General features: G+C 35.2%; 2 protein-coding genes across 6 annotated transcripts; both read right to left on the bottom strand.

Annotated features, from left to right (window-relative positions):
- Positions 1-1,056: 1,056 nt before the first annotated feature.
- Positions 1,057-6,796, bottom strand: LOC116107678 (flavin mononucleotide hydrolase 1, chloroplatic-like). Of its 2 annotated transcripts, none has more exons than XM_031393974.1 (7): positions 6,517-6,796; positions 5,159-5,234; positions 4,491-4,542; positions 3,750-3,864; positions 2,909-2,979; positions 1,872-1,959; positions 1,057-1,452 (listed from the first exon to the last, which is right to left on the bottom strand). In XM_031393974.1, exons 1-7 carry the CDS (start codon positions 6,759-6,761, stop codon positions 1,287-1,289), a joined length of 813 nt encoding a protein of 270 aa, XP_031249834.1. In that variant the 5' UTR covers positions 6,762-6,796; the 3' UTR covers positions 1,057-1,286. The 2 variants fall into 2 exon arrangements, with proteins under 2 accessions (XP_031249834.1, XP_031249835.1); XM_031393975.1 differs by having other exon boundaries at positions 5,159-5,285; positions 6,517-6,569.
- A 3,472-nt stretch (positions 6,797-10,268) lies between these two features.
- LOC116107681 (ALBINO3-like protein 3, mitochondrial) lies at positions 10,269-13,738 on the bottom strand. Of its 4 annotated transcripts, none has more exons than XR_004124509.1 (7): positions 13,723-13,738; positions 12,630-12,731; positions 12,206-12,277; positions 11,524-11,597; positions 11,186-11,275; positions 10,864-10,973; positions 10,269-10,717 (listed from the first exon to the last, which is right to left on the bottom strand). XR_004124509.1 is itself a non-coding variant. In XM_031393979.1 (4 exons), the coding sequence occupies exons 1-4, from the start codon at positions 11,425-11,427 to the stop codon at positions 10,705-10,707; spliced, it is 282 nt and encodes a 93-aa protein (XP_031249839.1). In that variant the 5' UTR covers positions 11,428-11,511; the 3' UTR covers positions 10,269-10,704. The 4 variants fall into 4 exon arrangements, 2 of the variants coding, with proteins under 2 accessions (XP_031249839.1, XP_031249838.1); XR_004124508.1 differs by having other exon boundaries at positions 11,524-11,641; XM_031393979.1 differs by lacking the exons at positions 11,524-11,597; positions 12,206-12,277; positions 12,630-12,731; positions 13,723-13,738 and adding an exon at positions 11,359-11,511.
- Positions 13,739-14,339: the final 601 nt, after the last annotated feature.

The following is a 14,339-nucleotide window of genomic DNA, read 5'->3' on the forward strand; positions in this document are numbered from 1 at the left end:
CATTTATGTAATAGGATACTCTCAAGCACCCGTCGTCATCAAACGTTAACACTTAGTGCAACAGCTACATTCGATGTTTAATAACAAAAAAAATACAGAAGGCGAGGGAAGGAAAGGGGGCATAAGAAGAGAAAGTTACTGCAAAAAGAAAATGTTTTCTTCTGTCTTTGACAAGTGTTTGACTGGAAGCTGTCCAGAATCCAAACAACAAAGAGTAAGACAACATGCACACAAACCTTAACATTCAAATTGTGGGTGAGGTTCTGAGTTTAGTCACTTACAGCTACCAGTTTCTTAGGGTTAAAAATTATATATAAAGTACTTGAAAAACATAAAGTATAGGAAAGAGGTTTTTGTTATATTTGAAATTTATAGGGACTGATTGAAATTATTTAGGAGTGTTTTTACAATATTTCAAAAATTTAGATTCTAATTAATTATTTTGCGCATTTTAAAAATAAATTAAAATTTAAGGGACTAATTTACAGTTTTTAAAAAATACTTCTGATGCTGATCAGTGATCGACCTAAGACTCAATCACCTTACCAATCTTATAAAAAGTCAGGTTTTAAAACAATGGTTTAACGGATGGAAAGATGTTTTTACACATACAACTGATAAAACCGTACACCTGTAACATATTATTCAAGTATTTAATCGTAAAACGTCAAACTTGTTATATTAAATGATAATTTACAATGAAATGAGTTGTAACACTTTATTTTAGTACTGAAAGTTATGTGATTATAAGTTTCATGTTCCAGTAACGTTACCAATCTTGTAACGGCAACAAAAACGTCGCGGATTAAACAGTTCTCTTCAGCCTGCCAAATTCTGCAAAATACACGAACAAGGGAAAACTATAGAGTTCTTCAAGTTTCAGAAACTGTTTCCTGGATTTCTTTCCATGGATAGTGCTGTTTTGTTTGTTTTCAGATCCTACACAACGGAACTGAAATACACAGTTTGACGATGATTCGATTAAAGACCTCGTGTACAATCACAAGAAACTTTACGTGAAAAGTTCAACAAATTCATGTAAGTTGGAGAAGCTGATGAAAAGCTGGGAGAATTTCGGCAAGGATTGATATTTGATCAAGAAGTTAATAGAATGCATACAATTTAGATGAATTGAAGGCATTTATCTTTCGAAGATATGGCCAAAAGAAAAGAAAATGTTTGTAGTACTCATGAATTTATAGCATTTTACTACGATTTGAGAAAAAAAGAGGAAACAATTATGAAAAGGAGGGCATAAAGTCATAGGATAAAACCATCCACAAGAATTACGGTCTCTGTTCTTTGGTGATCTGGGATTGGTTCTCACTTCTGGGGAATTTGTTTGTTGAAACGTTGATTCCCATTTGGGAGAGATCACGACGCAGAAAATCGGCACCCTTGAACTGCAGACCGACTATGCCAACTTCAGTTGCAGCCTCCACGTTCTTTAACCTGGTGTCAGTCCAAGGCAATAAATTAGCGAGCAAAGTGAAGCTCAAAATGTACGACATTAAAACAAACCCAATCTCTTTCTATGAAAACATGTTAAGCCGATTCAGTAGGCAATGCTAGTCAACTTTCAAGAGATACCTATTAAATACAGAAAATAGTAACATTGATGTCTTCTAAAAGTCAGATTACTAGCAATAAAGATGAATTGTGCAGATCATTTTGACAGATACTTTACAAAAACTGAAGTTTTGAAATGATCCAAATCCAACTAACATGTCAAGAAGTAGCAATTTTGGCCCATACTTTTGGCAGACTACATCTAGTGGCAACGAGAATAGAAGACATGTAAATCGATTCATACAAGAAATCAAGATTCTATAAGAGTAATAGTTTAATATATATAGAAATTAGAAGGATACCTGTCATCAATGAAAATACAATCTCCTGAATCAACCTTCAGATGTCTCACGACTTCCAAGTAAAAATCAGGATCAGGTTTCCTCTTTCCTGAAAGAAGGCGAAAAACGTATCACTGTCCAGATGGACCAGGCTGTGCTAATGTCCACAACAGATACAGGAACAATCGTTGTTTTGCAGTAGAAGACTCTCTAAAACAGTCAGATGGCATTCAAAAAGAACATTAACTTGTTAGCTAAAATAGCAGAAAATCATGCTGATAATACAGGATACTTTGCACCACTGATCTAATCTCGAAATAAGAGATCAACAAAAAATCACTGGCTACCCTCTAGTTTGGAAGTGCTGGATGGCTCGCTGAACTATTGTAGTATAATTTGAGACAGAAACCTTTAACATCTTCAGTCATGGTTTGATAGCTCAGAACAAGCTCCTTTCACCAAAACATGCCATACGCGCTCAGGTATATGACATAATAATTTATCCCAAACAGTGAATGACTGTGGTTGAACTTACATGGCTTAACTGCCCTGCAAATTATGGATCACAACAACTCTCAAGCCTAAATTCATTCTCACAAGCTGTAACACAACATTGCTTTTATGATCACAATAATATTTATGTGGAAAAGCTAAAATCTACGAAAACCAGTACTAGCAAAAAGATAAGTATACTACACATGTATTAAACTGAACAGATTTCCCTCAAGCCTCCTTATACTCAAATGACGGAGAAAAAAAAAACATAGATACTGATAGCTGATTCATATCTTGAAGTTATGATCTTATTTCCAATATATATTACAAAATACTAGGTAGATTAAATTTATTCCTAATAGAACAAATGTCAATCTATACATGAATACTTGAAAATCTATAAAAAGAAGGCAAGGCAAGGATAATATTCTGACCAAAGAAAACAGACTAAATTTTGGTGTCACCAGCACATACTGAAACACACACATATACATCCAATTTAATATGTATGGGGTAAGAAAGCGAGTTCATGGTATCAAGCAACTTCAAACTAGTGAACATACCTATGGCACAGGAACAAAATGTCCATGATAAGTAAGTTGAGATATTTAATTTGTCCTCAATTATTCTGTACCTACAAAACATATTTTCAAGAAAATGATGAGCCATCCACTGTCAAAGGAACTGCCTTTGAAAAAACTGAAGATGCAACATTGAAATTTTGGAGCTGATAGTTTTACTGATGAAACTGACGCTTTGGATTTGAATTTGCTTTCAGATTACCATCGAGAGAAATTAAAACTCAACAATACTAAATATAGTTTCAACTATAATCAAACAACATAAGTGTCTTTAAGTGTATCATGTACTCTATAAATTGAAAGGCAACTAATCGGTTTAGTGAAGCGGCCTGTGCGCGCTACCGAGCTGGAGATTCCTCCATCTCACTGGCCACCATTTTGATAAAATGTTTTCATCACTTCCAATTTGGGAGGTTTTAGCTCTCATGTACCTTATAGACATATAAAAACAATAAAAATAAAAATTGATACATCTTGCAGGATGCAGAGCTGATTTAGAGGACAAAGAAGAAATTGCTTATTCTTTGTATGGAATGAGGATTGGCTAATGGATATGAAAGGTATTTATGCTATACATAGAGGAAATGTTTTACATTCATAAAAAGTCTTTAAACCAATTAGATGGGCACTCTCTGCAGAAGATATACAGCATGTGTGGGATACTCACTCTTTCCACTAACTTCAGTGTTTACAGAAATTTTAAGCAACGGCTATTATGTATTACCATATATGTTAAAAGAAAGAAGTTCGTGCATAAATTTCTTTTTTCTGTGCTTAGGTTGGTCAAAAGACCCTCCAAAAGTAAAAACCAAGTTCACCTTACCAGATAGGATAATTAGTGAAAGCATGCATCTCATAGTTGTTTTGTTTTAAATCAAAAAGCAATTCTTCAACACCTTCTATGTAATAATATCCTCTTCTCATACAATTTTTAAGTCCTGCAGAGATTTTTAGTTAAAATTAGTATTTTACAAATAAGGACGGATAGATCCATAGAAGAAAGAGAACATAGAGCATATCAGCATATCCAAGGAATAGTCATTCAGAAATAAAGATAAATCAGTATATCTGCAATTGATACTCAAAATATTACAATAAAATACAGTGTTTCACTTTGTAATTTGATTAATTGGTGGAAAGGATAAGAAAGACAGGCTAAAGTGATTCATGACATAAAGAAAATTACAAACAAAATGATAAGATACAGATCACTAACCAGTACAAAAATTGCTATTGAATAAGACTTAGATTTTAGTTGGATAAAAAGTTAATTAAAAATTTATTATCAATTATTCATATTTGCTTGGCTCACATATGTAACCAACACTTGTTTTGAAAAAGAATCTAAACAAATAATGCAGTTACCAACATGTAAGAAAAGAAAATAACAAATATAAGTTGCATTGTTACTGAAGCAAAACTCGGTTATAAAAAAGAATACATTTCATATGATTTCTTGTTCTAAAGTTCAAAACAATTTTCAGGCAAAACCCAGAACATGCTCTCTGCTCTAACATGGCAGGCACTAGATTGTCAAAGCTCATAAAAAGAGAAAACTACCAACCTTCCAAATCGAAAGGCCTTCCGTCTTTAAAGAATTTTCTGGCTAACTCCATCTAAAATAAGACAAAACACATTAGTATAGGACATTTGATAGGGACCAAAAGCAAAGAACAGCTCATTTAGATGATCAATTGATGTAAATTTAAGAAAGCAATAGAGTGGATTTTATAGCAGAAGGGAGTTATTCAGGCTAAAATCTATCAAATTTACATGACGAAGAGTATGAGAGAAATTTCCAAAAAAACAGGGGCATTACTTTGCAAGATATCCTCAACTTTTGGGAGGAGAGACCACTCCACATTTCCGACAAGTTAAACAATCCGGAAATAGTGATTATTGATCAGCAAGTTTAAATTCCAAAATCCAACTTGTGTTTCAATGCAATCCCAGACTTCGAAATATAAAAAAGGACACACAAACACAGAAAGAAAACAATAACATAACCATTATGCAATCAAAATATATACAAGGATATAAAATCCTTTAATGACTTTTCAAATTTCAAACATGAATTGACCTAATTACATAATAAAATTGATCACTCAGCATTCTATACTATACAAATTTAATCATTCAATACTACAAATGATGCCTCAAATTAATTTAACTGAAAAATGAGTTCTTTCAACTGAATGAAAGATAATATTTGGACATAAGTGTCGCACATACCTCATCAATCAGCCCCTTTTCGAATTCAAGCCATGCAGTTGGGTGCTTGCATTCTATTAGTTCCTTCATAGGCATTCTGAGCATAAATTCTCATTTTGATTATTGCAATCTTAATATAAGGAAATAACTGGAAAGATAAAGAGAAAGGCATGCTGAGTATCCAAATACTGTTTCTGAAAACTTCCAACCTAATGTATTTTCCTGAGATTCATATATCATTTGTTTCCAAAAAGTAAAAAAACTGTACCTTGTAAATAAAAAAATAAATTCTGATATTTATGCAAGCTCAGCAATCATAACACAAATAGGCAAAGCAATGGCCAATAAGGCATCAACAACAGTTATCTTCATCACCATGTTAGCACGTGTCCTTAACAAGTCTCTTGGTGAATAAGCACAACATCTCACACAAAACAAGATGCATCAATGCATTAGATGCGGTCGTCTATTACCTTTATAGACCCTAACTCAAGATGATTAACAATGTTTTTATGAGTTTCTACGGATTGGAAGCATTTACTTCTAGGCGTTAACTAAGCTCAACAGTCATTTTGATCATCTTAAAGTAAGAGAAGTGCAGAAAGATGCCACCATTTCATCAAGAACCTTTCTGAAGTTGCAAAATCATCATAAACCTCCCCTAAAAATTCCCAAAAACATTTAAACTCTAAGTTCTATAAAATTTATCATAACTAAAACCGCAAACACAAACACACTACAACTCAAGAAGCTTTTCTTTTTTATGTTATAATATCAGCAACAATTAAATTACACGATTCTCAATTGTATAATCAGAGATGGTATGGTTATATTTTAAATTATCGCATCAAAATCAACCGTTAACCAAAATAATATTCATCCTCATTGAATATGTTAACTTCTCCAATACAATACAATACCAACATTATAGAAATAACCATGATATTTAAAGAAACATTTATTTCTCTAAGTTTTAAAAGATTATCAGAAACTACCATTAAAAACAAAGTCTCCACCTATTCTCTAAACCAAACAATCTACTCTTCACGAAGCTTTCCCTTTCTTAGATTATAATCACATCAACATTGAAAAGTAGCATGAAAACTGAGAATATTTCATCCTCATTCAATGGTCTTAAGTATTAACTTCTTCGACATGATACTGTATCAGCATTATTGAAATAACCCACCAGCAAAACAACCCCACTATCTCTCTTTACCCTTTATTTGATCAGAATTCTTCACAAATAATCTAATTCTGCTCACACTAATTCATTTTCATTGCTTACGTAAAAGTTTTTTTTTTCCTTCAAAGGGCTTTGACTTTGGCGTCCCAATTTCTAACAAAAACATAAACAAATAAAGCAAAAGAGCGAGTACCCAAAGAAGGCAGGGACATCCTGGTAAAAAGGGTCGCGAACGATTGTGTCCATGATGTCAAAGAGCAGTATGGGGAGCTTTCTCTGTTGAGTTTGTCCACTCAAGGAGGCCATGAGGGGCCTTTTTGTAATGTTTTTAAAGCTGGGATTTAAAGAAATTCTTATGGGTTTTCTAGAGGAAGGTTTTAGAGGGATTGCTGTCGTTGAACTCAGTGTGGTAGGTACTCTCATAGACAGTGCTGCCATTCAGACTGTAGTTCCGAATTGTGTGGTGGGTTGGGTTTGTTTTGTTTGGTTCCCGGGAAAATGAAGTTGTATTATCATTTTAGTCCCTGTTGTTTTGTTTAATTTCTAGGTTTAATTTTTGACCTACCCTTACTTTTATTAGAATTCTAAAATATCTCCCTAGTCTGGAAACTATCCATCACGTTCCTTGTATGTATAAGTTGTATTGTACTATGTGATGATTCATAGGATAGTTCAATGAACCGAGCCGCTTGCGAGCTGGCTCGGCTCGGCTCATTAACGATTCGACTTGGTTGAATTCGAGCCAGTTTAACTCAGTTTGTGAGAGGTTACGAGCCGAGTTAGATCCTGACTCGGCTCGGCTCGTTAGGCTAGCGAGCCGAATCAGGCTCAAACTCGTAAGGGCGATTTAGGGTTTTTAAAGTAAGGGGGATTAAAAAAAAAAATTCAAAAGGAAAATGTTTTCAAAAATGAAAAAAATCCCCCCGATTTTTAAGCCGTAAGAACACGACTCCACCACTGTTTGTTGTAAACCCAATAGGAGTTAACAATTTTAGGCAAGTGTAAGCCGCCTCTAGTTTCTTTCCTTGTCGTCATCTGCTTCGTGGAGTCTCCTTCAAATCTCGCCGTCAAACGGCTCAAACCCATCTGCTTCGCCATTGTCTGCTTCATGAGGTCTCTTTCAAATCTCGTCGTCAAACGACCTAAACTCATCTGCTTCGGTGTCGTTTGCTTCGTGGGGTCTCCTTCAAATCTCGTTGTCAAACGACTCAAACCCATCTGCTTCGTCGTCGTCCGTCGTGTTTTCGGCTTGTCGCAGATGACAACCTTTCAAATCTCGTTGTCGCAGTCGACGTCAAGGTTGTTGTCTTGCTGAAGGTGTCAGCTTGTAAAGGTAATTATTTATGTGTGTTATTTTGGTCACAGATATGAATGTTATCTTGGTTTTAGTTTGATTAATTTAATACATACAAAGTCACACTCACACACAAACGAAAGACCCCATTCATCTTGGTTTTTATACTCTGTTTAATTCCGACCATCAATTCAGTTATCAAATATACCATCAATGCATTATGCAAAATATTTGATAACTAAATTGATGACCCAGGTCCCAGAAAATATTTGCTGCATGGTGAGGACCTCTAGAACCAACCAATAACTATCTACTCTAAATTTATAAAAAAAACTGCAGTTTTTCTTTTTTGCTGGCTCGCGAACCGGCTCGAACTCAACTCGTTAAGTCCATTTGCAAGCCTGGCTTAAAATCCATTTCCCCTTACACGAGCCAATCCAAGCCAAGAAATTCACAGCTCGGGTCGAAAATAGCTCAGGTGATGAATGCTAGCAACATTTTCTTTTTTACTCTTGCACTTCCTTCTTGATATAGTGTATAAAGACAGTTAAAAAAAAAAAAAAAAAAAAAAAAAAGGAAGGGGGTGGGGAGGAGGGGGGGTTGTTGCAAGCCTACAGTTTTTATAACAAAATCAAAATAGAAGTCAAATATCAAGAAGAGTAAAGGCTCCGTTTGGTTCACATTTTTGCATTTTTGAGAAAAGTTTTTTGAAAAAAGTTAAAAAAAAGTTGAATTGGGCGGGTATTACGATGTAAGATTTACAAATTAATAAAATACCCCATATGTTTGTTTATTTACAAAACATCTCGATAATAAAACAATAAAAGTTAACAAAAACACCCTCAACCTATCCTCAAATACGGACAGCAGGCCACCACTATTGGAGGGTGGCTGGAGTCGCCGCATAGGCGCATGACCGACTGGATCTTGCCAGTCGTGCGCCGATATGGCCTTTTCTAGCTACCCTCCGGTGGATCTGGCCGGCAAAGGCCAGATCTACGGCTAGATCTGGCCATTGACGGCCAGATCTGGCTGTATTTGCTCGTCAATGTCAACGACAGCCAACAAACGATCGTCGTTGATGGTCAATGACTACTGTTTGTTGGCCGTCGTTGACGTTAACGAGCAAATACGGCCAAAGATCTGGCCTTTTCCGATCAAATCCATTGTGAATCTGGTCGAAAAAGGCTAGATCGACGCACTACCAGCCAGATTCAGCCGGTAGTGCGCCATCCTATCAGATTCCAGCCATTTTCCGACGGTAATGGCCAAAATCTGGTAAATGTGGATTGCTGGGGTGTTTTTTAAATTTTTAAAAAAAATATTTAGGGGTATTTAATTAAATTAACAAATTTAGGGGGTTTAAAAAAAGTTAAATAATATTGTGAGTTTTTTGGTATTTTACTGTTTAACTTTTTTGGGAATACTAATAATAGTATTCCCAAAAACCAACCAAATGGAGCCAAAGACTTTCTCACCCAAGTTTGTCTTATTGACACTTTCCCACCCAAAGTTTATATTTCAAAATACCTTTGTATTATAAAATGAATGAATAAAACTATTAAACTTAGAGTAATGCTATGCGTACTCACGGATCTTACTAACCATCTTATTAACCTTTGTTAAAATTACATATGGTACCCATACTATGCTTGTGGTACCCATATTATGTTTTATATTTATAAAGGTAAGTATGATGGTTAGTACACTCGTAAGTACGCATAGTATTATTGTTAAACTTATTGAGCTCCTTATACTAATAACGTGTTATAATTTTAGCGGTGTGTTTGTAATAAAATAAACTAAGTAAGAAGGACCGAAAATAAAAGCGTAAAATAAAGAGAGCTGAAATGAAAAACTTCTATTAACTTTTTCTCACAATTGTGTTGTGTGTTTACAGGAGAAAGTGGGGGTTATTTATACAGCCAGCCGCCCACTTAGAACAAATAAAACTTTGACATGCTTAAGTGTATCCGTCATTTGAGTATCATAACGAGGGCCATGTGTTATAGTCTAAGGTACGTGACAGTTTTGGTGGATGCCCACCATTTACATTAACAAGTTTATATTATAACAAAAGAGTTTCTAGTTTGGTTCTTATTCACGCTCAAAATAAAAGTGAAAGGGTGACTTCCTGATTAGCAAAATTAGACATTTGATATGAATTCTTTTAACTTCAAGGAGATTGATCCGACGGTCAAAGAGGTTTGTTCATTTTATTGACTTTTAAGTTCGAATCTTGAGGCCATCTATCTCACTTGTGGCTTTTGTTACTATTATCCTTGTATAAGATAAGCTTAACAAATTTCAAGGGCCAAGGTTGAGAACCTTACCTCCAATCTCGATTTGAAACACACGTACATTTGTAGCTCAACTTCAACTCTAATCCTTGCCTTCAGTTCTAGGGGGGCATCTTTTCCCACCAACCCTAAAATTTTCCAAGGATCCCCTTGTCCAATAAAACTGGATTTTTCCAAGCAACCGATCCCGTCTAGTATTTTTGCCAAACCTAACATGAACAGTGGTTACCAATACCTTAGCAAAATCTGAGAAGTGATAAAGGTCAATAATAATTAAAGTAAAATGTTTGGGGAAATAATCAAAATTGAGCAAAAGCTCAAGGGGAAATCAATGACATTGAAGGGAGTTTATTACAAGACATAATGTCCCAATTCTAAATTATTATTGCTATACAAAGCGCTAGTTATAACTTATTTCAATGTATAAGACAATTCAATAAACAAACCAAGGAATGAAATTATTTAATTAACATTCTCTTTTTATAGCAAAACTTCGCCGGAATGCTTATCATGAGTTGACCGACCGGGACAGGAAATTATTGCCGGACTCTACAATCTTGATAATCTGGAAACTTATGGGATATGAATATGTTGCGTAGGTGGCCTCAAGCAGATGAGTTTACAACATCGTCTTGTACACTTTACAAATAAATTAGTAAACTGCTCTCCTGCTGTTGCTAAGATCACTTGTAAAATCATTGTCGTCATTTTCACATTGTTGCAGTAGTTCATTATACTCGGGATTATAAGCAGCTGGCCAGCAGCTAAACGCAGATGCTTTACAGCTTCAGCCTTGCGACCTACATTATATAAAGCACAGAAAAACCCAGTAGTTAGTGCCCAAACAATAGACCTAAATTGTAATGACGATATTGATCAATTCTGAGACAAGCGATTATCAGGTTATAAGTAAAAATACTTGAGAAATGATTGTGTAAATTCATACCTTGAAAGTAATACCAATCCATCATAATAATGGGCTTTGGAACTTTTTTCCTCTGGCTCTTCCAAATTTGCAATTCTTTCCAGGTGTACAATTCCTTCAGCCATTTTCCCCTGTAACATACAGAAGAAAGTGAAACAAACAAAAGAAAATGAATGCCTTTTTTCATCGAGTAATATATATTTAAGCCTGCCGACCCAACTCGAAAAGTTCACAAGTGGCCCATGGCTGGGTCCTAAAATTGAACTCAAATCGTAGCATAGTTTTGAGAATAATATGTTATGCTCATAGCCTTTTATTTCAGAAAAGCATCACTGAGTTTTACCTGTCTTATATAGGCAACACCAGCCCACTGAGAAGCAACAATTAGGAGATCAATATTTTCAACTTCTGTGGGATTGGCGGAGATGAAGAGCTGATGGGATGTCAAAGAAACAGGTTTTAGTTAATGACATACCAGATGTTGATATAAGCAAGAAAAAATACTTTCAAAATTTCCTGTCTTATATGCTCTTTCCAACATAATAATACACTTGTATTTAAAATTCTGTAATTACCAAAAATCATGTATAAAGCATGCTTCCCGCCTATATAAATCCTACTTTATATACTAAACATCTGATTGTGAAAAAACATAAGATAACTAAATTAAACTAGACGGACCTTGGAGATAGCACATTCCAACTATTCAATAGCCTCCGCTAGCAGTCCTTTCTGCAGTTGAGTCTGCCCTATAACTATCAAAGCATTTATGTAATCAGGATACTTCTCAAGCACCCGTCTGTCATCAAACGTTAACCACTTAGTGCAACAGCTATCATTCGATGTTTTAATAACAAAAAAACTACAGAAGGCGGAGGGAAGGAAAGGGGGCATAAGAAGAGAAAGTTACTGCAAAAAAGAAAATGCTGTTTCTTTCTGTCCTTTTGACAAGTGTTTGACTGAAAGCTGTCCAGAATCCAAACAACAAAGATGAAAGACAACATGCAACACAAACCTTAACATTCAAATTGAGGGTGAGGTTCTGAGTTTAGTCACTTACAGCTACCAGTTTCTTTAGGGTTAAAAATTATATATAAAGTACTTGAAAAACTATAGAAATAAGATGTGTAATTGTCATATGTCATCATTATAAAATTTATGCTGCATGTTGCAAGAAGCATGGCCAAATTGTATGGTTCAGAAACATATCAAGTCATTTGTAATCCAAAAGAAAGTAATAACAAGATTGGTAACACTAAAAGATATTAATCTATGAATACATAAAGACGATATTACTATAGTAAGCATTAATACATATATATTTATTGTTCTATACAAATATTTAAGCATGTTAGTGCCTTACATGATCAAACCCTGGATGACCCTCCAGTGAGATTTTGCGAATTCTGGTCACACCTAAGAGAAAACATGGGACCTGAAGAATTGAACAAAACACAACAAAATAAATAAGTACAAAATTTATTCAACCAAACTATATACTAGGCTACTGCTGTTTAAAGTTTCAGCCTAAAAGACAGAAGACAAATACATCAAAATACCAAAAGAATTAAGAAAAAAAAAAAAGCAAAGAAAACAATAATAGTACAGAAATAACTGGCTCTCTATATAGATTCCGGGCTTTTGAATCTAACTCAAAATCCTCTAACCCAACATCTATCTATTTCTTTCAGTTAGAAGATGTGTATTTCTTTCTATGTCTGTGTGTCTTGGCTTGAGATGGGAGAAGAAAGGTAAAGTTATTTACACAATATATATAGCTGTGTCACCTGGATGGACAAGGAGGCAAGGAACCACAGAAATGAGGGGCACCCCCTTGCTTTTGCTTCCCTCGGAAAAAGTGAAATTTGATCAATGAAAATCCTTCCTGACTGAGGTGGTGGCAATGGAGGAGGCACTATGAGAAGCACATATGAGAGTCAAAAAAAAAAATTTATTGCAAATTAAATATATGAACAACAATGAAAGGGGGAGGGAGAATGACCCTGCAAGAATTCCAGAAGAATGATCTAGTATCCAACTGTTAATGAGGACAATGACTAGAATTACATATACGACTCTCAACCTCCGAGGCAAGTCTGAATTTCATAATTCTATGCAGGAAAAGAAGAATAAATATCTCCACATATCAAACAATTGATAATAAGTACTGCAGCCTCACTTGGAATGTCTTGCAAAAAAACACATGCACAACAGAAACAGAAACTTGTACTGGTACACAGACCATTGTGTGCATAAATGCCCTTACCAACGTTGATGGCCATCAAAGACAACGATACAACATAAGCATCAGATAGACGAATTTTGGAAGAAACCTTCCATTCAAGGAAGAAACATTCCTCCCTTCTCTCTTAACGTATTGACCCCAAAACTACTTCTACTTCTACTCCTACTCCTACTCCAACTTTTGAAAAACAAATCATGGACAGGAGTATATACATCAGATACAGGCTTTGGGACACCAAAACATACCGTCAAGGTGAAGCAAAAACAAAAAAAATCAACAATATTCTAACACAATCTACACTCAAGTTGGTAAAAAATGCCAACTAAACTTAATTTTTTAATAGTTCAGTAGCTTGACAAACCTCTCATTAATTATTAACAAGCCAGTAATCTAGCATAACTTTAAATTCCACAAATATTAAGGTTTTACAAATCCTAATCTAGATATCATCTTCGGTCCACCTTATCGCTTATGATATCACACCTTCAAGAAAAGAAACTAGCATATAGCAGAATTTACTCTACTGCATTTGTTTTCAAGTTTTATTCTCTAGCGAATGTGTACTGCGAGAACTCCAAAGAACAAAGTAACTAGAGCTACAAACAAATTGCAAGTAAAACGAAAAAGCAGACTACATTTAAGAGATAACTCCTATCTTTCGCAGCTTAAGAAGCTGCAAAATAACAACAGGAAGCAACGAAAGTCTGAATGCCCAAGTCGCAAGTAGCAATAATTACCACCTGAAAAGTCCTTATACACCAATAATAAACAGAACATCTCAAGAGTGAATTTCATTAACCATGAAAAGGAAGATATAAAAGAATTTAAAGAAGAACACCAATTTTACAATTTATAGCGTTTGAGACAATTTTCCACTTCATGAAACACATTTACACACAAATAAGCTAGAAGAGCAAGCTTTACCAAGGGAAGCCGGAAGAATTATGACGAGCATCCAGCACCGAAATCAGAGTTTGAACAGGAAGAATTGAATCTCACCACTGCCAATCACTCCGTCACAGAAGTTAACAATCTCCACGGGATCGGCAAGGACTAAGCGCCGGAGTCAGTGAGCGAGTCGTCACTAGTGAACCGGAGTGGAAAAACAAGAACTCAACGGCGAGGTGGTGAAGTAGGGCGACTCTGACGGTTGGTGGTGATAGTGTCGCGCGAGGAGGTGATAGAGCGGCGGCGCGTGAAGTGGAGAGTAATAAAATTTTTCTATCTGTTTTTGAATAAGTAATAAAAATTT

The sequence above is a fragment of the Pistacia vera genome, unplaced genomic scaffold (genome assembly GCF_008641045.1).
Source record: "Pistacia vera cultivar Batoury unplaced genomic scaffold, PisVer_v2 Contig545, whole genome shotgun sequence".
NCBI classification, from domain to species: Eukaryota; Viridiplantae; Streptophyta; class Magnoliopsida; order Sapindales; family Anacardiaceae; genus Pistacia; species Pistacia vera.

Excerpts from the sequence above, each read along its gene's own strand:
- LOC116107681 (XM_031393978.1), bottom strand. The coding sequence starts at position 11,427 with ATGATTTTTGGTAATTACAGAATTTTAAATACAAGTGTATTATTATGT. Across the intron at positions 10,974-11,185 it reads GTGTTGCCTATATAAGACAG|GGGAAAATGGCTGAAGGAAT; the intron begins GTAAAACTCAGT and ends TGTATGTTACAG. Across the intron at positions 10,735-10,863 it reads GGATTGGTATTACTTTCAAG|TGCTTTATATAATGTAGGTC; the intron begins GTATGAATTTAC and ends TGGGTTTTTCTG.
- LOC116107678 (XM_031393974.1), bottom strand. The coding sequence starts at position 6,761 with ATGGCAGCACTGTCTATGAGAGTACCTACCACACTGAGTTCAACGACA. Across the intron at positions 1,960-2,908 it reads ATTTTGTTCCTGTGCCATAG|GAAAGAGGAAACCTGATCCT; the intron begins GTATGTTCACTA and ends GCCTTCTTTCAG. Across the intron at positions 1,453-1,871 it reads TGTATTTTCATTGATGACAG|GTTAAAGAACGTGGAGGCTG; the intron begins GTATCCTTCTAA and ends GACTGACACCAG.